The sequence below is a fragment of the Varanus komodoensis genome, unplaced genomic scaffold (genome assembly GCF_004798865.1).
Source record: "Varanus komodoensis strain SLA01 unplaced genomic scaffold, ASM479886v1 scaffold1, whole genome shotgun sequence".
NCBI lineage: Eukaryota > Metazoa > Chordata > Lepidosauria > Squamata > Varanidae > Varanus > Varanus komodoensis.
In genome coordinates, this window is record NW_025335268.1 from 39,684,236 (window position 1) to 39,706,979 (window position 22,744).

At 39.2% G+C, this 22,744-nt stretch overlaps 1 protein-coding gene across 3 annotated transcripts in view; it reads right to left on the reverse strand.

Annotated features, from left to right (window-relative positions):
* SASH1 (SAM and SH3 domain containing 1) overlaps positions 1-22,744 on the reverse strand; it is a 160,595-nt gene that overhangs the window by 37,199 nt on the left and 100,652 nt on the right. For all 3 annotated transcript variants that reach the window (XM_044423043.1, XM_044423033.1, XM_044423051.1), the window contains exon 9: positions 4,492-4,624. In XM_044423043.1, the coding sequence (XP_044278978.1) occupies positions 4,492-4,624 (133 nt within the window). The remainder of the gene's footprint in view (positions 1-4,491; positions 4,625-22,744) is intronic.

Below are 22,744 nucleotides of genomic sequence, written 5' to 3' on the forward strand. Positions count from 1 at the left end.
CCGGCCTACATTTAGAAACACGAAAGTTTGGATAGGAAAGGAAACTGCATACCACATTAGAAGATGTTTATCAGTTTTGACAGAGAAGAGCAAGAAATAGCAGGGATGGAATTAAATGAACACACATAATTTTAACTTTGTATGTCCAAGATATATGATTAAAATCAGATTTTTCGGCAATATAGTCAATAAGCATTCTGCAATGTACTGAGCTGATTTTCCTCAATAAAATCTTGGAAACTGTGCATTATGTTTCATTATCTACTACAGAAACTTCAACACTGTACTAAAAAGTTGTAATACGTGAGATTATAACATGTCAATTAAAAAAGGGGAAATACCTATATCCCCTTCTCGTAATGCAATTAGCCAGATCACTCTTACAGCACAGTTTTATGCGTGTTTATTCAGAAATAATTTCTACTTATAGTTTTATTCCAATTGAGATTTTCTACATCATGCCCAAATCAACTAAAATTAAAAAATACACCAATGGAATGCACTTATTTCTGAACACTTCTATATTATTTTACATTTAACATAATAATAATAATACACAAAATAAATAATTTATAAAAACTAGCAGATAAATAAAGCATTGCCTTTCATTGTTTTAATGTTTTATGCTGTTTTAAATTAGAATTTAATTTGTGTTCATTATTTTTCTCTAATGTATTTAATTGTTCTTACGCCTTGTTGCAAACCACCCACAAAGCTTTGGCTATGGGCGGTACAGAAATGTGATGATGGTGATGGTGGTGATAATGATTGAGCAACTCAGGCTGAATTACAGGCCAAAGCTGGTCTGAACAGTAAAAATAATTATAAAAATTTATCCATCTACATAATGTCATCAGAGGGTTGGTGAGGCAGACCTCCCCTAGAAGTGAGTCCCAGGCACAGCCCCTGATAAGGCTCTTTCTCAAATTCTCATATTAACACTGGATACTGATGGGGCCTCTCTGAGTTTAAGACTTGGACAGGACTATACAGTAGTAGATGGCAACCTAGTTCCAAGCTGTCTAGGGTGTCAGTGTCAACGTTATCACTTTTATTTGTGATCAGAAGCAAACCAGTAGCCAGGGGACTAGGAATCAAATAATTCCTATAATTGGCTCCAATCAGAAGTATTACTACAGCACTCTGAACCATATCTAGTTTAGTTTTGTTTAGCCTAGTCTTTCAAAGCAGCTCCTTTGCAACAATTCAAACAAGATGTAACTACAAGGGTGGGCAACACATCACTCACGCAACATATGCTCCTGCTTCTAGTGTGCCACAGTGAATTTAGCAGTGGCTTACACAAATTTTAAATAACACCAGAAAGATGGGTTTAATGCTACAAAGTGCTAAAAAGGTCACATTTATCTCCAGACCAAGCTAAATTTGTCCTTTTTTAACCATCAAAGACACTTGCTGCTAAAACTTCAGATTCTGTGATATGCTGGGAACTGTAGCCTAGCCTGCAAAGGGTGGCCCATGAGTCTGGAGCTGCCCCTGTACCTAATGAAGTTTATCACTCCTGAACTAAAGCATGTGCCACCACAGCCAGAGCTGACACATTGAGGAAGAAGCATAGTGACTAGGTTCAGATAGCATGACAGCCCACACTGGAATTCGGCCACAGTGCATTGCCAGGATATCCAAACCAAGCACATTCTCAACAGGATGGCTTAATTTTTGAGGACATGCCACACTGAGAACCTGAGATTGCTGGAACTAGCCACAGAACTGCTTGGCAAGAGCAGCAAGCCCCATGCTACTTACCAGTGCCACCTCTCTCACCAGTGACTGATCCCCCAAATGGCATTCTGGAAGGACTATTATCATGCATTCACCATCTTAAACAAAAATAGTCCTTTGGAAGTACACAAATTTGTTCATAGTCTTTTTCATAAGTCTACAAAAGCATACTTTTGACTTTCCAATATGCATAGTCTTTTTCGGTCAATGTCCTTGCATATTGCAGCTATCAAAGGAGGAACTAAAATGGAGTAACTAACCTACAAGGAAACAGACAAGCTGAGGTTACAAGCTGAGGACCGTGGCCAGGATGAGGAGACAAGACCGATCTTGTTGCAAAAAGTGTCTAGGATATCTAATGCAGCTGACTAAAGGTGAAGAAGAGGGAGCACAAGCCATGACACTCCCTCTTGGGGATACTGTGGCTTGCTCAGCAAATATCATAACTTATTTTATATATTTTATTTAAAACATTTGTATGCCGTCCTTTACGACAATTTTTTTAGGACGGCTTACAGTGAATAGGATAGTTTCGGATGACATTCAGTACATACACCAGCATCAGATATGGAATACACTGTTGGTTACAGCTAAACCCTGGACATCCAGACCTTGAGTATGTTCCAGGATCCAACCCTACCTATGCACCTGGGTCCCAAGGAGAGTATAGTTCCTTCCAAGACAGGCTATACTCGCATTAGCAGTCTTTTGCTTCTTCTTTGAATTTTGTGATGTTTCAATTGCCTTATAAAACTGAAATGCAATAGAACCACTCCAGTTTTACGATGATCATTATTAGCTTAATTCTTAATTGTAAGAACAGACTATAGTTTGTTGCTATGAAAATGGTTCACCAGTGGTGAACCTTGGGCTCAGGACTGTAGGAAACAGTTTGGTTGTAAACTAGGATCTCAAATGAGAATGTGACTAGTTTCAATTGGCTTTGGATTTTAGATTGAAATTTTGAGTGCAAACTCTTTCCCACAAAGTACAGTTGACCACATTCAGATAAAACAAAGTAGAGACTTCGCCACACAGTGGAAAGAGAAAATTCTAATCTCTTCCCTTCCTGCATGAGGGAAGGGTAAACAAGATCTACTGCTGTTCATTCTTGGAACAAACTATAGTTTGTTATTAAATTTAAACTGAGCCTTGGAGTATTATGTAGATGTGAAGCCAGATGCATCATGTCTGTGTAGTTTGTGCTCAAAGCTCTGCAGATGTACACTTGGATGTCATTTGGGACATCATACATCAAACAGGAAAATACAAAGAAATTACATCTGCGTTACAATGTTCTTCATTTCCTAGCCTGAGTGTAAAACCTATTCATACCATTCAGCCATAGCATCAAGACGTATGATTCAGTATTTTAATATTTTTAAAAGACTTTTAAAAAACCCTTATTTGGCTAAAAATTACTTTGAAGGGTTAAAATCACTGTCTGCCATGGAAGAAATTGTGGCATTTTCCCACTTCAACCCAAGTGCACCACATGCATTTTCTGACCGACTCATTGTTCCCTGGTGAAAGAATAATTTGCAGAGCTTGAAGGGAGTGGTTCTAGTCAGGCAGATGTTTCAGGATCCCCTGAGAAACCTACTGGCCTTTTAACCCTATGGGCTAAGCCCCACTTGCATTTTATCTTGCTTTTCATTCCCTTAAGCAGTACAGCTCATTTAAGAGACTCCGTCTATAGATCCAGCACTTGCAGAAAAGAAGCATGAATGAAATAAAGTGGCAGCAACTTCTATGTTTTACAGAAAATGCTGGGGGTTTACCAGAAAGAATGATGCCATTTTCTGTTTCTGCCAATACTTACCACAAATCCCCCAAGCCTGTAGTCAGCACCATGTTTCAGCATGGAGAAATCTACCCAGCCCTTGAAAAATAAGATCGCCATGGTGATGTTGGCATGCTCAGATTGAGCATGTACTTCTAATACCTTCTTCCAGAAAATGTTCACAACATGCAGCAAACTGTAATGCAGTACTGCTACTTTGCTGCTAAAATGACCACTATTATACAGAATTAAGTGTGCTAACAAATTTACTGTTCAAGGTCAAATGCCAGACTGACCTTTCTACCTTGCAAAACAGCAAAACAGACTATCTTTGAACCCAAAGCACTGCAGATGGAATTCTGCTTGTGAAATGCAGTTTTTTCTCTTCTGTTGAAGCCCCCTGCACATCTAGATAAACCACTTCAAAGTTGGAGGATCTTTAATTGTGGGGGCTGGGAGGGTACAGCTGGCAGGAGAGGAAAATCAGTGACGTCAATTATTATTCATTCATTCATTCATTCATTCATTTTGATCATTCATTCATTCAAATATTTTATATGCTGCCTTTTCACTTTAGAAATGCTATAAATTACAAAAAGAAGTCCATGTTAAAAGGAAAAAAAGTTACCCAACTTCAATAAGGAAAAGATAAAAAGCCAACACCAGTAACAGATATAGCAATAAAAAAGAAACAACAAACTAGAAACACAGCAGTAAGAGGGTAGGTCTCTTGTGTAAATACACAATCCATATTACTCCTTAGATGCTGGTGTTTAATTTTACCATGGCAGATAAAAATCACATAGGATGGCAAATAGTCACAGTCATTCCTATCACCTCTGTCCAGAACTTCCACTGGTTTTTCCCCTGAACATGCACATTTTTTCATACAGAGAAATCTAACACCTCCATCCTATGATTCGTGGCATTCACTTTTTTTTTTTTGCAGCATTGCTAATTTTTACCTTCCGTGCTGGACTTTTTAATTTCTTCCACTCTGATTAATTTCTTTCTCACTCTGCGAGTTGAGTTGACCAGTTTATGCAATCTCTTAAATTTCACCGATTCTTCAGATTCATCATCTGACTGCTCTCTTGACTGGCAAAGAAACAAAAGGAAATGTTAATAAAGGAATTATTCTACAGCTCAGTCACTTTCTGAAGTCAAGAGGATTGAGCCCCAGGCTTCCTGTGCTCTGTGACAAGGAAAACCACGTAACTTAAAACTGTTACTCATTCTCCTCTCTCTCTCTCTCTCTCTCTCACACACACGCACGCACGCACGAAGAGACATAACTGCTGCAAAAGCAACTACTTTAAAAAGAATATAACATACCATTTTAACTTCTAAATTAGTACAAGGTCAAGTCCCAGGTACCAGAACTGTTCCAGCCCTCATCTTCCTTTCCACGCATTGTGTAATCATAGCTATTTCCACGTTGTCTTTGAGCACATTTTAGGCAAGATTCTTTCCTGAGACTCTTTTAGCCATGCTAGTTAAAGCTCCTGTGGTTTGGGTCAAGCATTGGTCTTGTCTACCCCGGCGGAACTTGACATTTAAAAATCTAGTTATAAACAGCTTCTCCAAACTGATCTGAAACTCTGTCATTGACTACTTCTTTCCAGCCTTACAAAGTAAATCAAAAACAGCAGCAGCAGCAAAACTGGTGGGAGGAGGGAGAAGGGAAGGGGAGGAAAAGGAACAAGAAAATCTCATCCACTCTGACTTATTTTATTATCTACAAATAGCTACAAAAATATCTTCTTCCCTGTCTCACAGCTTCTCATTTAGAAGATTCTCAAGACTGACTATTAATATGGACAGAGCATTCCTCCAGAACTGACCAAAGGAAAACTTTGACCTTTACAGGCATCCAGTATAGCCCATATTCCCCAACAGCCCATTTTTGTTCCATATCTGATGCAGTATGCTGAGTTCCAGCTGTTTTCCCTCAAGTATCAAACATTACAGAGACAAAAAAAATCCACCCTCTCCAGCAGCAGTGACACCACAAGCTGAAACAATTCATTCCTTGTGAACCAAATCAGAGTTCCCATTTTCAAGCCAGATCCAATGCTCAATATGTTACTTCCTCTGTTTTACCATGTTTAGAATCTGTGTGTGAGAGAGTAGAAAGCGGGGAGGGGGAGGAAGAAAGAGCGGGGCTCACTTTGCTTTTACAGTACAGAACTGCCACTGTACACAAAGCATTCCAAGGCACAGGGAAGAGTCCAGCTGGAAGTCTGAGAAAACTGTTTCCTTCACTTTGCCTCCATCTACAGCCCCAACCAATTCGTCATATTCCTAACATTCAGCTTAGCAATTTCAAGAGCAACTTCCTGTCAATGAACGGCAGGTCATTTGAGTCTCCATACTGGAATGTACCATTCTTTTCTGGCCATGTGTTAAGTGTGACAAAATAGGCTTCATTTAACAATGCCACCCACAAAACACAGACATGTCAAGCTAGCTATGTGGGCTAAGACAAGAGCAATAATGAGCACTCAGAGCATCCTCTGTCTGATTTGTCTATAGTGCTGACTACATTTTAAAAGCAAACAGCCAAGTTGTAGAACAAATTATATGTACCTGTAGAAATATTCCACTTAAATTCTGACTGTCTGTTTAAAGCATTTTTATTCCACACAGCCAAAACTGGCTTCTGGAGTGAAACAGTTCCTTAGCAGCTTAAAGCAATCTAAAAGAGTCCTACAATCTAAAAAGAAAAAGGGGATCAGAACAAGAGAGAGAAAATATTAAGTCAGCACTTAATAGGACTGCTTCATAGAATGGAACTACGAAGTTAAATTCCAAGCACTAATTCAAGGAATGGTTGGACTAAAGGCCAGGATTACATCCATTATATGGAGGTCTCTTTAACTTGCGCTTTGCGTCAGCCATCCTTGTGGTTACTCACCATGCAGATCAGATGACAACCTCTAAACCATAACTAATGATAAAAAATAAAGTGTAGTGGAGAAAACTTTATGATCCATAGAGAGAAAAAGTAGCACATGAAAGACTTGCAAGTTAAAGCAATCTCTACATATTTACCATCTCTTAAGCAAAAATACTGGCTAACATGGTGGTGGAATGAGTGTGTGAATGTGTACAAGGCCTCTTCTGCAATGGATTTAGGCCATGTAAAGAGGCCCATATAGGACTAGACATTATTTGTGTTTTTGCGAGGCGAATGTAATTTGGCTTGTGATCCCAAAGGTCATGTGAATTTGGGTCTGGGTGCAATTATCTATATCACACATTGGACTACATTAAGGGACACCTACTAATTTTATGTTAATTTGTGTGCTAATTAGGTAGACGTTCATGTTTATGTGATGCACAGCCAGATATCTACTTGCATTCATCATTTGCTTCATAGTTAAGTAAATGAGTCTTGTTCAACAAAGTGTTATAACTAATAACAGCTTGATCATCTACTTCTAAAATTAGCCTACTTGTTTGCAATTTGTATTCTGCTTTTGAGTCACTTTACACACTTAGTGAAGTACTATCTATGCACAGTGAAGGAGCAAGAGTTGACCCTTTCCTCAGTCCTTTATGCATTTGAGTTAAAGTTATGGCACTTGAATAACCCACATCAATTTCACTTCTCCCACCATTCCCATGAGCATTATTTTGGGGTGCTTCCAACAAAAATGAACACGCATGCACCATGTAGCTCCAGCTGGAGGTTGCCTGAAAATGCAGACTCTACCCAAACATTACCCACAACAACAGCTACTGTACTTCTCTTTCAGAAAGAACATACATAAGAACTTTGAAACAAAGAACAGGTGCCCAAGTCTTGTTTCCCTTCTCCTTCCTGATTGCTTTTTTCTTTTAAGTTGAGTTGGTAATCTTCCTCATTATTAATCTTTCTAAGCTGCTCTGAGATTTTTTTTGGGGGGATGGGGATGGGGCTAAAGAGCAGGGTTAAGTGCCGTAGCAAACTCCCCCATCTCCCAAAGAAAACCATTCAGAAATAAGCTTCCAATTTCTGGTTTTGTGGAACTTGAACCTAGATAAGGAGCTTTAACTTTGGTCTTAAACCATTGGTTTTAAAATCATTTAATTTCCATAGTTTTTTAAAAGGAAATTTATTATGCTATGAATACTTAAAGTAAAAATTATGTGCTGTATGAATAAGTACTTCTTTTTATGTATCCCATTTCTCCCACCAATCAGCTTCAGGGAATGAAGGATTAATATTAATATTTCTAGTATTCTGGGAGAGAGAGAGAGAAATATCTCTCTTTTCCACTTTCTTTACATCATGTATAATTCTGAATAGCTCTATCATGTCTCTCTTAACTCCTCTTTTTTCCATTTAACCAATCCAACTTGTTGTAACATTTCCCCACAAGAAAGTTGCTCCAATTCCTTAACCATTTTAGTAGCCCTTTCTGCATGTTTCCACTCTAGCTTATTCTTTTTTTTTAAGTGTAGCGATGAGAATTCCACACATTCTTCTCAGTGCAGCCCCACCACAGATTTGTATAAGTGCAGTATGATTTTGCAGTTTATTTACAATTGTTTTCCAATTTTGTACAACATGGAATTTGCCTTTTTCACAGCAGCAACACACTGGATCAACATTTTCTTCAAGCTGTTTAGCACAACCCCAAGACACCTTTCTAGATTATACATCTCAGGTTTAGATCCCTTCAGTTTACACTTGAAGCTGACTTTTTTTGCCACATTGTTCATCACTTTACACCAGCTTACACTGAACTGTATTTGCCATTTTGATTCCCATTCTGACAGTTAGAAGAGATCATTTTCATAATTTTGGAGCTCCCTATAATTCCTTTTTTTGTTTTCACCATCGTAAATAATTAGTGTAGGCAACTCCAATTCACTGCTCAATCCAAATTCTAGGTCATTTACATTGGTTCCAAAGAGATCCCTGTGGGACCCCACTGCTTATATCCCTCAATTGAAATAATTTACTATTTATTCCTACAGTCTGCATTCTGTTCTTTAATGACTTACTGATGTGTAAGAGGACCTCCTTCATGGATCACTGCCTTGTCATGGCGAAGGGGCTTGCGTAGCTCAATGAAGCTATGAGCTATGCCGTGCAGGGTGATGCACTGGAGAAGGAAATGGCAACCCACTCCAGTATCTTTGCCATGAAAACCCCATGGACAGTAACAAAAGGCAAAAAGATATGACGCTGGAAGATGAGCCCCTCAGGTCAGAAGGTGTCCAATATGCTACTGGGGAAGAGCAGAGGGCTAGTACTAGAAGCGCCAGAAAGAATGAAGCGACTGGGTCAAAGCTGAAAGGACACTCAGTTGCTGATGTATCTCGTAGTGAAAGAGTCCGATGCTGCAAAGATCTATACTCTATAGGAACCTGGAACGTAAGATCCATGAATCAAGGCAAGCTGGATGTGGTCAAACAAGAAATGACAAGACTGAACATCGACATCTTAGGAATCAGGGAACTAAAATGGACAGGAATGGGTGAATTTAATTCAGGTGACCATCAGGTATACTAGTGCGGGCAACAATCCCTCAGAAGAAATAGAGTAGCCTTCATAGTCAATAAAAGAGTAGGAAAAGCAGTACTGGGATACAGTCTCCAAAATTACAGAATGATCTTAGTTCGAATCCAAGGCAAACCATTCAACATCACAATAGTCTAAGTCTATGCCCCAACCACTGGTGCTGAAGAGGCTGAAGTTGACCAGTTCTATGAAGGCCTACAACACCTTCTAGAATTAACTCCAAAAAATGATGTCCTTATCATCATGGGGGACTGGAATGCTAAAGTAGGAAGCCAAAAGATAACCAGAATAACAGGACAGTTTGGCCTTGGAGTATGAAATGAGGTAGGGCACAGGCTGGTAGAATTTTGTCAAGAGAATACGATGGTCATAGCAAACACTCTTTTCCAACAACCCAAGAGACGACTCTACACGTGGACATCACCAGACGATCAACACAGAAATCAGATTGACTATGTGCTCTGCAGCCAAAGATGGAGAAGCTCAATGCAGTCAGTAAAACCTAGACCAGGAGCTGACTGTGGTTCAGATCATGAGCTTCTTGTTGCAAAGTTTAGGCTTAAATTGAAGAAAGTAGGGAAAAGCATTAGACCACTCAGGTATGACCTAAATCATATCCCTGATGAATATACAGTAGAGGTGACAAATAGATTTAAGGAATTAGATCTGATAGACAGAGTGCCTGAAGAACTATGGACGGAAGTTCGCAGCATTGTACAAGAGGTAGCAACTAAAACCATCCCAAAGAAAAAGGAATGCAAGAAAGCAAAATGACTGTCTGAGGAAGCTTTACAAATAGCTGAAGAAAGAAAGGCAAGGGAGAAAGAGAAAGATACACCCAACAGAGAATAGCTAGTAGAGATAAGAATGCCTTTTTAAATGAACAGTGCAAAGAAATAGAAGAAAGCAATAGAATAGGGAGGACCAGAGATCTCTTCAAGAAAATTGGAGATATGAAGGGAACGTTTCATGCAAAGATGGGCATGATAAAGGACCAAAATGGTAGGGACCTAACAGAGGCAGAAGAGATTAAGAAGAGATGGCAAGATTGCACAGAGAAACTATACAAGAAAGAGCTTAACGTCCCTGATAACCACGATGGGGTGGTCACTGACCTTGAACCAGACATCCTGGAATGTGAAGTCAAATGGGCCTTAGGAAGTTTGAGCAACAACAAAGCTAGTGGAGGCAACAGTATTCCAGCTGGACTATTCAAAATCCTAAAAGACGATGCAGTAAAAGTGCTACACTCAATATGCCAGCAAATTTGGAAAACTCAACAGTAGCCACAGGATTGGAAAAGGTCAGTTTACATTTTGATCCCAAAGAAGGGCAATGCCAAAGAATGTTCAAACTACCACACCATTGCACTCATTTCACATGCTAGCAAAGTTATGCTCAAAATCCTACAAGCTAGGCTCCAGCAGTATGTGGACCGAGAACCAGCAGAAGTACAGGCAGGATTTCGAAGAGGGAGAGGAACTAGAGATCAAATTGCCAACATACACTGGATCATGGAGAAAGCTAGGGAGTTCCAGAAAAACATGTACTTCTGCTTCATTGATTATGCTAAAGCCTTTGATTGTGTGGATCACAACCAATTGTGGCAAGTTCTTAAAGAGATGGGAGCACCAGACCATCTTATTTTTCTCTTCAGAAACCTATATGCAGGTCAAGAAGCAACAGTGAGAATTGGACATGGAACCACTGATTGGTTCAAAATTGAGAAAGGAGTTCGGCAAGGCTGTATATCGTCGCCCTGTCTATTTAACTTATATGCAGAGCACATCATGAGAAAGGCAGGCCTAGATGAATCACCAGTTGGAATTAAGATTGCTGGGAGAAATATCAACAACCTCAGATATGCAGATGATAGCACTCTCATGGCAGAGAATGAAGAGGAACTAAAGAGCCTCTTGATGCAGGTGAAGGAGGAGAGCACAAAAGTTGGCTTGAAACTCAACATTAAGAAACTTAAGATCATGGCATCCGGTCCTCTCACTTCCTGGCAAATAGATGGGAAGAAATGGAGGTAGTGACAGATTTTATTTTCCTGGGCTCCAAGATCACCGCAGACGGGGACTGCAGCCAAGACATTAAAAGACGCTTGCTCCTGGGGAGGAAAGCTATGGCAAATCTAGACAGCATATTAAAAAGCAGAGACATCACCCTGTCAACAAAAGTGCGAATAGTCAAGGCTATGGTTTTCCCAGTTGCAATGTACGGCTGTGAAAACTGGACCATAAGGAAGGCTGAGCGCAAAAGGATTGAGGCCTTTGAATTGTGGTGCTGGAGGAGACTCCTGCGAGTCCCTTGGACCACAAGATGATCAAACCTGTCAGTCCTAGAGGAGATCAACCCTGACTGCTCTTTAGAAGGCCAGATCCTGAAGATGAAACTCAAATACTTTGGCCACCTAATGAGAAGGAAGGACTCCCTGGAGAAGAGCCTAATGCTGGGAACAATAGATGGCAAAAGAAGGGGATGGCAGAGGATGAGGTGGCTAGATGGAGTCACTGAAGCAGTCGGTGTGAGCTTAGGTGGACTGCGGGGGATGGTGGAGGACAGGAAGGCATGGAGGAGTGTTGTCCATGGGGTCGTGATGGGTCGGACATGACTTCGCGACTAACAACAAGAGGACCTCTCACCCTCTTCTTCTGTGGATTCTAAAGTTGTTCCTTGGTAAGAGACTTTCCAAAGTCCTAGTAAACACTATCTACTGGATCATCTTTGTCCACCTATTTACTGACATTTTCAAAAACTTCTAAAAGACTGCATACCTTTGCAGAAGCAATGTTGATTCTTTTTCCCAGAGCTTACTATCCTTTTACATGCTTACTAATTTTATCTTGAATAATGGTTGCAAGCAATTTTCCTACAACAGATGTTAAGCTAACTGGCCTACAGTATCTCAGTTCCCTCTGGACCCTTAAAAAAACCTGACATTATTTTAGCCATTCTCCAGTCGTCTGATACAGGGGATGATTTAAGGGACATGTTACGAATTTGTAAGAAAGTCAGCAAGATAATTGGATGGATATAATCTAGGACCATCCCAACTCTAGCATGGATATAATCCATGCCCAAATATTTATTACATTTCAGTTTACCAATATGGTTGAGAATTTCAGCCTTTGTCACCACTATGTGTCTTAATTCCTCTAACTCCATTCTTGAGCACAATATTTCAGAAACAAATGTTTAATTTGTATTGATTGCTGTGAAGACAGATGAAAAGAAATTATTTGGCTTCTCTGCAATCTCCTTTCCTCCTTATGCTAACCTTACCCCAAGTACTTAAATGCTGCCCATCCTTCCAAGTCAAAATATATTCCGCCAGTAATGCACTTATGGTCAGTGTAAGTATTTGTAAAATATTTCTAGACATCAATATACCAAGAAACATTACTACCACAATACAGTAACTACTGGGCACAAACAAAAATGTCAGTTAGTAACTACTTTGGGTATCTTGATACTGCCTACAGGCATTAATTTGAATTTGACCTATTAACAGTACGATTCAAAAGTATTACAAAAGGTATCAATATAGAAGTCTCTATCCTACTGATAAATAAAATTGCATATAAAATTGCTTTATAGTTAATTGTTCATGTGCAAAACAATGGACAATACCAACGGTCTAGCAGAACATACCAAAAGCAAATACAGTGGTACCATGGCTCACGAACTTAATCCGTTCCAGGACTCTGGTTGTGACCCAAATTGGTCATGAGCCAAGTTAAATTTCCCCATAAGGTTCAATGTAAATAAGGTTAATTCATTCTGTAACCATTTTTTGTGAAGCAAAGTGACAAAGAACAACAAAGATCGCAGCCATCTCCCCCTCCCCACCCTGAACACAAGCGTGGCCATCTCTCCTCCCCCGCAGCACAACCGAGATCGCGCCTGTCATCCCTGGGGGAGAGACGGGCGCAAAAGGGGCGCGCTGGGGGAGGGAGAGATGGGTGTGATATCGGCCATTCCCCTCATCCCCAGCACAACTGCGGCCATCTCCCCACTCGGGTGGGGGGGGGGGAGATGGCTGCGATCATGCTGGTTTGAGTGGGGGAGATGGCTGAGATTGTCCATCTTTCCTGCAGGAGCATGCCCGTGATCACGCATGTCTTCCCTGCACAAATGCAATTGCGACTGTGGCCATCTCCCCACTCGGGAGGGTGGGGAGATGGCTGCGATCTTGGTCGCCACCCAATGAGGAGTTTGGGACCCATATCAAAATTTTCATGAAATTGTGAACCAAGGCATTCATGAGCCGAGGTACCACTGTACCAAGGGAAACACGGGTCCCTATCTTGTGCTTCACTGCAACCTTAAAAAATGTGAACGTGTTTTACTTGTCATCATTCATGACATAGGAGAAATAAAATTCTACTACGTCAAGAGTGAGACGGGTGTCCTTTAAACTCCCTCCTATATGTTTTAGTATCAGATTCTGTTCTCTACCACTTACAGCTAGAGGAGATTGTGGAAATTCACTCCTGATTAATTTGGTTGGTTGGTTGTTTTTTCAGCTAAGATGCCAGGATCTTGGTAGCTTTTCTCCTCTTCCCCAATACTTCTGACACAAACAAGTCAACATAAATTCTTTTTTAGATGAATGTTGTCTATTCAGTTCATATTTCTCATACAGTAGTCTTTGGCAGAGGCTTGGGGAAGGACAAGGTACAAACTGATTTAATAAGGAACTCAGTGTTTTACCCAATCTTTCTTCCTAAATATCTAAAAGCACTTAAAAGAGTGGCAAGTGTAATAAGCCGTCCCTTCACATAAGCCTTCGAGGCTTCCCAGGTGACAGCATATAACTGAACCCTTGCTAATCTCAAAATATTAAGTTCAGAACCCATCTATATTTAAAATTAGCATTAAATAATGAATCATTCACTATTTCATTAGTGCCAGTTGATGGAACAGAGTTAGGTGATGATTCATAAACCAACAGGAGCATAATCTAAGACAGCAACTTTCACATGATGTCACACATTGAAATAGTGGAAAACAAAACAAACAAGTCCACATAATCTAACCTAAAACTATTTTGATGTTCATTAAAAAAAAAAAGTATAAACCCACCATGCATTGACCAAATTTCAAACATATGGGTTTTTAAAGATGAAACGCCTATGGAAAGAAAGTTACAAGGACTCCTTGAGTCCAACACTGGGTCCTGAATCTTCAGTAATTATGAAATGATCATATGATGAAGCACTATAGCAAGTGACCAATGCATCCATGAAACATAACAGGTGAAGCCAAACTGACATAATAAACAGCTTTGCAAATTACTGCATTTGTAATTTAATTACCAAAATATGGAAATGACTCTGTGGATCAGATATTGCTTCTAACACCAATATTAGTGCTTTTTTATGTATAATTACTACTTTAGCTTTCTTAGGATTGTCACTACAATATTTATTTTATTTTATTTATTTATTAAAACATTTTTATGCCGCCCCATTCGCCAAAGCCTCAGGGCGGCTTACATCACTAAGTTAAATAATTATAATATAAATTAAAAATATAAATATTAAATTAAAAATACAACAATACAGTATAAAATAAGCTGCCCTGGCCAAATAAAATCCAATAATATTAACAGTTAAAATGCCGCTTGAATAAAAAGGTCTTCTCCTGGCGCCGAAAAGCAAATAAACTTCTACATGATCTTTATAGAGTTTGCATTTACATTCCACCAAAGGTATTCAAGGTTTCTTAAGTTTAAACAGCGTTAGTTTCATTTGTTGGGAGTGGATGGGTACATAACACTCCAAGTAATCATATTTACTTGTAAGGATATGGTAATGCACAGATTAGAAACAGGCAGAAAAAGTATTTGTTTAGTCATAAAGTCATGCCCGACTCTTCTTGACTCCATGGACAACATTCCTCCAAGCTCTCCTTTCTTCCACTATTTCCTGGAGTCCACCCAACCCCACATCCACTGCCCCAGTGACCCCATCCAGCCACCTCAACCTCTGCCATCCTCTTCTCCCTTTGTCTTCAATTGTTCCCATCATCAGGGTCTTCTCCAGTGAGTCCTTCCTTCTAATTAGGTGGCCAAAGTATTTGAGCTTTATTTTCAGTATCTGTCCTTCTAAAGAACAGTCAGGGTTGATTTCCTTTAAGATTGACTGATCTGATTTCTTTTCAGTCCAAGGGACTCTCAGGAGTCTTCTCTGTCACTATAATTAAAAAGTGTCAATTCTTCGGTGCTCAGCCTTCCTTATGGCCCAACTCTCACAGCCATACAGTATGCTATCTAGATTTGCCATAGTTTTCCTCCTAAGGAAGAAGAATACAACAGCAAATCCTATTCTATATCTAAACCCCTGATTAACACCCACCATCCCATTCTTGCCACCATATTCACAACATATGCAGATCCTTATAGAGCTCCCAGTTGACAGTTTCCTGTTATCTGTCTACCATTGTCAGGATGCTGACAGGAATGCTGTCAGCCTGTGCTTTGTGAACTGCCCAGAGAACTTCAGCTTTTGGGCAGTACAGAAATTAATTAATTAAACAAACTTGGGACAGAAAATCCTTGCTATCTTTTAAACCACCACTCAGAATTTTACCAAACCAGAAAAGGCTCACATCTTCAGTAATCCCAAATATGGCGCAACAGTACTTCTTCCACTCCACACATCCAGATTTAGAAAGAAATACATATGTTGAGCCACAGCTTGGTGAAAAAAAAAAAAAAAAGAAATGTGTCTATTTTCAGTGTTTTTTTAACTTGCTGAATCTATGGCAATTTGCATTGGACTGTTTGCCATTTTGTGCAACTTAGCAGGCAGCTCATTTCAATCCACAGGTGTCATTTTGAGGCTAGAAGAATTTGAGGCTTTCTAATGACAAAATCTTTCAACTCACTCTAACTACATGCAGATGCGTATGCAGGCACGCACAAATATGGTGGGGAGGGACACTCTTTAAGACTCCCTGCTTTGCATAGGGAAGCATTACAGGAAATGTGTAGTATTTGTCTTATGTTAAATGGCTCCCTACAGGAAAAGATCTTTCCTAGGTTAGAATAAAATGTCATTTTATAGCATATTACACTGTAGGCAACCAACTCCAAGCACAGAGTCTTTAAATGCTTGCTTGTACATTCACACAGCTATCCTGTTGCAACCTATTAAATGCCAAAACCAGAGCACTTTACACTACCAGCGTTATCTCTTAACAGTTCTACAATGAGACCTTCTTAGATATTCAGAGGAATAAAACACACAGATTTGCAGTACTGTAAATAGGAACAGCTTCTCAGCCATGTTGTTGCATTTTTCCCCTGCCCCCATCATCTCCAAAAGCCCCTAATAGTTCAAGTCTTAATTATTTTGGCTAATGCTGGATGCAGAAATTCTGTAGTGAATGCTTAAGTGTTTCATTTCTAGTTTCCATGGCAACATTACATCAGATTGCAGACAGCTGGCTCCACAGTATTAAACCATAACAAATTGACCAAGCAAGTTCAGAAAATTATCCTTGCTTTAAAGAGATAGCACACTTCTCAGCTGCCAGTAGAATGGTGCAAGACCAACAGCGCCCACTTTTTGGCACACATACTAAGGTGGAGTCTTTTTCTCAGCTTCTTTTGGAACAAGTGCATCTCTGACACATCAGCAATGTTCTAATCCTAGAGAAAAGTGAGCCAGCTTGGGTCATTCTATTCTACAACTGCACGGAGGACCACTGGGAAACAGGAACAAGATCAACAGCATCTGCAGTTACCAAGTACTGCGTACAGTAAACTGGAACAACATTTGTCAGATGATCAGAAAACTAAAAATCCAAGCTGTTGCTGCTTCTTTGGAACTTCTTATCTTGTTCTTCCTGCAACAACTCAGAAAATTACTCTGTTTCTAATGTTGTACATTCTGCAGTTTTCTGTTCTTGCTTTAAGTCTCATTGTTACCTGTGTCTCAACAAAAGGTAATTTGAAATACTTTTCAATGTAAAGAAACACAGGGCAGTATCCAGTGCTGCTGTTTTGCCTACACTATAAACATTGCAGCAGGATAAACAGGTAAGTTCTTAGTAATTGCTGACAGCACATGATCATTGGTGCCTGAGTGAAAGTTATTGTCACATGGGTTTTGCAGGACATGATACAATCAACAAAGATTCCCCTAAAAAGCGTAGTAGTGTAACAGGACTATTAAGGATAGATGATCTTCCAGGTAACCTAGTCTTAAAATTTTTAGGTCACTAATAATGTCTCAAACCTGACTTAGTAGCAAAGTGGCAGTTAGGCTTTCGCAAGGAGGTATTGTTTTATAATTGGTGTAAATGAGAAGGAGTAAATAAATATTTCAAAAAAAAAAACATTTCTAGTGGATTATGGTTTTTTTGCTAAAGTTTATGAGTTGGCACAGGAGCTGTTTGCAAACACAAGTGACAGCACATCTGTCACACTGGTACAACATCCTAGGTATCCTTACCGAAAGCATGCAAGCATGTAGAAGTTGTACCACAACTAATTGTTAATTTGATGGTTTATCCAATGTTAAGGCTTGGCCATTAGTAACATTTTTGTGCACCACTTTGCCTAGGTATTAAGACCAGAGGATATGCACACACAGACTAATTGCAAAGTCAGATCCCATACAATCTGCACTTGGCATTCAATTTTCCAAGCTGCAGTAACAACAAGAATATTCTTTCTGTTTTAAAGACACATTGATTCCATCTTCCCCAACTCTACCTCTCAGTCACTTTGAATAAGGGATTACAGTATAAATAGACTGTCTGTTTCCGTTTCTACAGCATTCAAATATTTTGAAACACAAGATTCTTTGATCTCATTTCTGTATCATTCTGTAAAGTTTTTAATTCAAAGGACTCACAGAAACATCCCACGCATTGGCATGTATTTCCCTAGTATTTGGATGTTTGTACATATTTCTACAGATGCATTCATTTTTCTATCCATTGCTGCAAATGTATTATTTTTGTACACATTTCCCCAATGTTCCTGTTAGCAGAAAAGCATGCAAAAATGAATATATTCACAGAAATATATTAAAATTGCTTGCATTGGGAGAATTTATAGAAAAATGCAAAATTGGAGAATTACATTAACATATATACTTTTAAAGGATAGAAAATACATTAGGAGAAACACATACAAACATATATACCCCTCTGTACACATTTTCTTGATGTGCACATTTTTGTGTAGCTTTCCCCGGTATACACATTTATGTATGCATTTTAATAATTAAGAGTGCTATATCAACAATTAAGGAAAGTGTGACAAGTGAAGATAATTGTGTTCTGATTCATACATTACACTGGGAAATATGACTTGCATGAAATTGTACTTATGTATAAAACAAGCCAAAGCAACTCCTGGTTTACACTTGAAAAAACTGAAAAAATGCAAAAACAGAACACAAGCTTTGCTGTGTAACTTTATTAAAAGTTCATATTCTGTCCCTAAGTAACAGAAATTAGGAAAACAACACGTTAATAACTCTGAGACGCTTTGGCTTCAGAGAGCAGTACATAATTATTTTGAATAATTAAAACCAAGAACTAATAAAATACGAATTAAATATATGAGGAAAAACACAGCGTGTGGCCCTGGAGACCTTGTTCTGTGGAGATCTTGTTACTCAGAGCCCCCCCGCCCCCAGATCCTAGTGAGATCTTGTTACTCAGAGTCCAGATCCTAGTGATGGCAAGGGCAGATGATTGCAGCATGATTATGGTAAGCTCTCCCAAGGCTGCTGTCCCATCCCACTCTCTCAGACTAGATGGCCCAGAAGGCCCCTTCTGACTCGCTCTGTTTCTATGTTTCTCCCTGAGGTTCAGGAATAAAGCAGGTTGAGCCAACGGCCTTGCAAGGGTTCGCCCTAGCATAACCCATTTGCTTCAGCTGGTTTAAGGTAGAGGAGAAGCAAATGAAATACAACTCAAACTTCTTTATCAACTAGGAATGGTTCAGTCAACAAAATAAGTTCATGAAGGTTCTCTGAAATCTACTCTGAAGCTGTTCCAATTCAGCACTCTTTTTCTTTCTTTTCACATCAACATTTGTGAATATTTTTGTGTGTATCAGCCCATTTTTTATGGATCAATTCCCTGCATTTTAAAAATGTATGCATTTTGTCCCACTGATTAAGGTACATTTGCACCCATTTTTTTCAAAAGTACTTACTTTTTCATATGCATTTTTAAAATGCATTTTAGGTTCCTATGAGTAGCACTGCAAAGTCAGGAATGTATACACTTTGATTCTAGATTTCATTTGAGTTCGCATTCAGTTCCAGGAAGTTCCAACTGAGTAAATTTGAGTCAAAAACTATAGCTGTGAATGGAAATAAAGCCAGATATTCATTTGTATGACACGGACTTAATTCCATAGTGGTGGATTGATGATTGACAGAAATGCAAGACACACATGCATCAATAGTACAGTTCAGTGAGTTAGGTGAGGCCCAGGAAGGCGGGAGGATGGGCTGGTGGCCTCATGAGAGCTTGACCCAGCATGTCCTGTGAGATGCTGAGAACACAGGCCCACAAAGCATGGGCCTGACGTTCAATTTGTCCTAAAATCATCTTAAAATTAAGCAGCTGTTTTCTCCCTTGTTTAATATATTGTGTATATTATATTAAATTAATACTTCAATTTATGATATGGAAATGTAATTCATTGTGAGTCCTCATGAGGCCCTCGAAGTATGAAAAGTTGGACAGCCCCGAGTTAATAATGCAGGTCTGTATATGAGAAAAGCTTTCTCTTTCTTGCTTGACCCTCCCCTTACAAGATAGGAAACACATCCTCTGAATATTGTGCCACAGGCCTGATGACTTACCAGCTTTGGAATTCAGAAAGCCTAACATACTCTTCTGAATAACCTTCCCCTGAGTGCTGCCTTTTAGTGCTAACCTTAAATTTTATATGTAAGTATTTCAAAAGAGCAAGCAGGAATTCTGCCTCCTGAACAAAATGCTTATATGTGGGAGCTGTACTGGCTCTACTAACTACTGCTTGGTATATGAAGGGCCAGCACATGCGGGGGGGGGGGGGGGATAAATGCACCCAACTGGCTGCTCTTTGCTCCCACAATTATCTCCCCACCCTACTCACTAGCTGCATAACTTACAAGAAAGGCAGAAGTCATCAACTCTAAGCAAATCTATTTGCCACAACGATGGAAAAAAGAGTGTGTTGTACATGAGAAACAATCCCTGGCTTCACTGGCAGAGGCTTACTGACCTCTTCCTGGCCCTCAGTTCCTTAATTATTGCCAAGGGAATTTCAGTGACAGAAAATGGGGGGTTGGGGGAGAAGGAGGAGAGGGAGATAACCCATCAAACATGATCACCAGCACTAGAAGAGGAGGCTGCTGCACTGAGAAATAAAATATACAGTTTTTAAAAAAAATCTGTACAATACAAGCAAACAACAAGAATTACTTTCAAAAAAGAACTACTAAAAGTGTATTAAGGTTTTATTTGCTTAGAATAGTTGGATCCTTACATGTGTTTTGGACAATTCCCACCAGCCCCAGGCACCATCAGGGATGAAAGAAGTTGAAGTAGTCCAAAACATCTGGAGGGACACTGCTTGGCAAAGGCTGTTTTAGAATATTTGGACTTGTTCTGATTTCTTAAAAGAATACATTTAATCAGATTTAGCAGCTTCCTTTTCACTTACAAAGCCCTGGTTAGCTCAGCCAGCCTAGGAATCTGGGATTGCCTAGCCTCAGAAACAGAAACACAGACACACTACCCTATGTCTGCCCACATACTCTCAGTTCCAGCAATAAGTCAAAATAGGATACCAAAAGCACATAGAGATGCAGTCAAATAGTCAAACACACAGATCCTTCTGACTCACCCTACAGAACAGCTTGAATGTGTGGATATGTGTGTGGCATGGTTGGAAATAAGGTGTTAACCACTACCTGCTGAGGCAGTGATGGACCACTACTTATTTTATGTATGGACCCAGGAATGAAACAAAGTTACCTGTAGTGATGCAAAAGCAAGGTAAAAAAACTGCTCAGACTAGAACCACATAAATAAAACCAGCAGCAGGAGTAAAAGAATTCTAATTCATTAAACCAAATTAAAAGCAGCAGCAAATAAAGTACTAAAAGCATTACAGTTTTTTAAATGCCTGGGAGTTTTTCACCTGGCATCTAAATTCCACACAAGGCTTTATGGAGACAGCATTTCACAACAAAATAACCTGGATCATTTAAAGGCTTTAAAAGTTAAAACCAGCACTTTAAACTGGACCTAGAAATGGACTGGCAGACACTACAGATGGGGAAATGCTGGCATAACATGATCACAAAGGGCAGTCCCAGTCAGCAATCTATTGTTTTACTGCTGTTCAAAGGTTGTCTTAGATGATGAGGCTGGTTACCTTGTAATCCATTGTTTTGGTCACAGCTTGGTGATGACATGCAGGCGGAATTCCAACCTGAAAGTATGCAAGATGGCATTCCCCAAAAGATGACAAGTGGAGCAAACTAAGCTGACCATCTTTGGTTTTTTTTTATTTGTCAACTGTGTGAAGTTGCCAGTTATGCTCTCCTTAAACAAACATGTAAAAATATTATTTGATTTTTTTTTAAAGCCATAGAGAATAAAATCCAATCAAAGTATTCCTGCAAGTATCCTCATTCACTTGTATATTTAAAACTATTTTATAATTTAGTTGCTTCAACAGTATTTTATTTTGCCCTAAACATACATAATTTGAACATAGAAGGCAGTCTATCTAAAACTTTATCAGGTTAAATCACATAAATTTTCACCTGCCTCAAGAGACTAGGTGAATCTCACTTCATATGGCCAAATATTTATCGGTAGTATAAGTATTGTATACATAGTAAAGTACAGATATAGATATAGGAAGTATAAGACAGATGTTTGATACAGGTGAGTCACAATTAAGCAATGTATTCAACAGCATGCAAAATGAATCTGTAATAATTGGGTACTTAAAAGTTGCATTAAACTTCATATTCAAATTTCAAACAAGTTTTATGAAAAGAAAAATCTGTTTGCCACTTTATATTAAGCCCTAAAACCCACCACTATTCAACAAGTCTATGTTGCATGTCAGTCCACTGAAGTCAACTAATGTTCGGCAAATGTGGACATTTGATGCATGACATTAATTATGGGAAAAGCACAAGAATGCTCAAATGGCCACTTCAGTGAGAAGCACATTACATATTAACCTGTGTCAAAGTGGCTGGTGAAATTAATAGAATGTTCCTGTCATACATTCAAGATGAGGAAAAGTATAATTTCAGTTTCCACCCAGGAGGTCAGCCTCAACACTGAATTAACCGCTGAGGCATGTTTGGAAAAGGTTAGCAATTCACAGAATCTTCAGTCATTAAAATAAGGATTTAAAAATAAGTGCAACTTGATGGAAAATAAGTGCTGTTCTTACTACAGAGGACCTGTACTACAGAGACTTAAGAAGCTCCTTCTTAAGTCTATGCTGTTGCTTTTCCAGAGACTTCAACAGAGTTGAAATGTTTCATTATTCTGAGAGCCAAAGGCATCTCAACCATTTTGGTGAAATTAGCTTTCCCTCTGCTTGCATATTTTTGCTTAAGGGATGAATGGGAGGAAGAGAAGATGCGTTTAGGAAGTGTGAGAGCCATTCTGACATCAAAGAGTTGGTCTGTTTGTTCCTACTT